Raw genomic sequence first — 2,011 nt, forward strand, 5'->3', positions numbered from 1 at the left:
ATGTGGACCGGGGTCAGCCGCCGCTTCTTGAAGGCGCCGCTCAGCAGGCGCTCGGCGTACTGGGGGTCGATGCGCCAGAAGCCGCCCTTGCCCGGCTCGTCCTTCTCGCGCGGCACTTTGATGAAGCACTTGTTCAGGGACAGGTTGTGGCGGATGGAATTCTGGGCGCAGGACAGAGGAGGGGGGAGGGTGCTGAGCGGGGAGGAAGGGTCCGTGGCTGCCTGTGCTCCCTCCCGCCCGTCTCCTCCCCTCTTCTCTCCGTGGGGGAGGGGGAGGTGGCTCTGGGACACCAGCCACGGGGCCCCCGGAGCCAGGAGTGCCGTCGGGGGGCTTTTATTCCCTGTTGCCGGGATATCTGCCGGCTCAGTCATCCGAGCCACCCTGTCCTGCCCGCCCCCGCTCCCCTCACCCCACCACTTGCAGCCTCTGGCCGAACGCCTCAGCTCCCCCAGGGCCTGGCCTGGCCGGCCCTCTCTGTTTGTGGAGTGAGAGGGTTGGGGTGGGCGGCACGGGGTGACCTGAGGTGTGAGGAGGTGTGCCCACACGCCTGCGTGCACAGGAGTGTGTGTAGGGATGAGGTGTGGTAGGAGCCGCGGGCCAGGGCCTTGCCCCCCACGCCCCTCCTCCCACCAGGCTGTTTGGCCTCAGTTGATTATTACCCAGCAAAGAGCATAGCGCTCATTCCTGGGCCCACTTCCCGCAGTCGGGGCTTCGCAGGCTTGGGGGGCGGGCGGGGGTCTCTGCCTTCTCGCCAAGGCTGCCGAGGGCTCGCCCCAGCCTGGGCCCAAGCAAGTGAAGAGTAGCGGGCCCTGTGATGTGCGGCCTGCTGCTGCGGGGGCCCCAGGGGAGAGTCTGGGCGTCCTGGGGGCCTCTGTCCCCAACCAGGCCCCGATCCCGGACTCGCAGGGCAATGCCTGCCCCGCCTCAGATCACCATCCTGCCGCATTCGTTCCTAGTTGCGTCGTCTTATCCAAACCAGGATGGGGACAGGGGTCGGGGGCCTGGACAGCGGGGCGGATGGGTGGGCAGTGCCCCTTGGCAAGGCTGGGTGTTTACATGGCGGCCTGGCCCTGGGCTGCTCTGCGCCAGGTTCCGGAGACTGGGAGCCTGAAGCCCGAGCTGGAGGCAGAGCCCCTGTGGGAAGCACCTGGCTCAGGTAATTGTCTCCCCAGGGAGCTTGACTGAGAGGAGGGGGAGGAGTGGAGACAGGAAACTGGGGAGCGGCTGGAGTGGGGGCTGGGCAGCCACTGTAGGAAGGCCCCATACCGGCTCTCAGACACAGCTGCCTTCACACCCCACAGCACTGAACTCCCTGCCCCCCAAGCCAACTGCAACCGGGCAGGAGGCAGAGCGTGGGCCGATGCTCCAGCTTCCACGTCTGAGCCAGGTCCTGAAAACTGTCCCTGGGCAGGGCAGTGTCTAGGAATTCTAGGACTTGGGACAAAAACGTGTCCCTCGTCCATCACCACTTTCCCCCAGGGGGCTGTGTCCATGGCAAAGTCTGGCCCTGGTCTTTGGGCTGAGCCTCTTGGATGGGTGACAAGTGTTTGCCCTTTGAACTCAGCATGCTCACCCCTAAAGCCCTCTGAACAGCCTCCTTCTCTTAAGTCAAATGAGAGGCATTTCCAAGCACTGGGCTCCCCCAGGGCCTCCCTCCAGGGCCTTCCTCCCCTGGGGCCCTGGCTACTTGACCCGGATCTGAGGTGAGTGAGTCCCTGCAAGAATGGAGGAGGAGGGGGCACGGAGGAGGCTGGGAAGGAGCCGCTGCAACCCACACCTCCCCTACCTGCCAGGTGGGATCAGCGTGCCGGAAGTAGCAGAAGTTGTCTGTGATCCACTTGTAGATGGCCGACAGGGTGATCTTGGTGGCCTTGCTGGCCTGCATGGCCATGCAGATGAGCGTGGCGTACGAGTAGGGCGGCTTCACGCTCGGGTTGGTGGTGTAGTCCACGTCGTCGTGGGGCGGAGCCTGCAGCCCCGAGGGCGAGCTCCCGGACGTGCACGAGGATGT

General features: G+C 65.4%; 1 protein-coding gene across 1 annotated transcript in view; it reads right to left on the reverse strand.

The window, feature by feature from the left end:
- Nucleotides 1–2,011, reverse strand: part of FOXJ1 (forkhead box J1) — a 4,150-nt gene that overhangs the window by 997 nt on the left and 1,142 nt on the right. Inside the window, exons 3-4 of the mRNA XM_006756393.2 lie at nt 1,787–2,005; nt 9–161 (exon numbers count right to left, since the gene is read on the reverse strand). Of these exons, the coding sequence (XP_006756456.1) occupies nt 9–161; nt 1,787–2,005 (372 nt within the window). The remainder of the gene's footprint in view (nt 1–8; nt 162–1,786; nt 2,006–2,011) is intronic.

This window comes from Myotis davidii, unplaced genomic scaffold (assembly GCF_000327345.1).
Source record: "Myotis davidii unplaced genomic scaffold, ASM32734v1 scaffold274, whole genome shotgun sequence".
Taxonomy (NCBI): Eukaryota; Metazoa; Chordata; class Mammalia; order Chiroptera; family Vespertilionidae; genus Myotis; species Myotis davidii.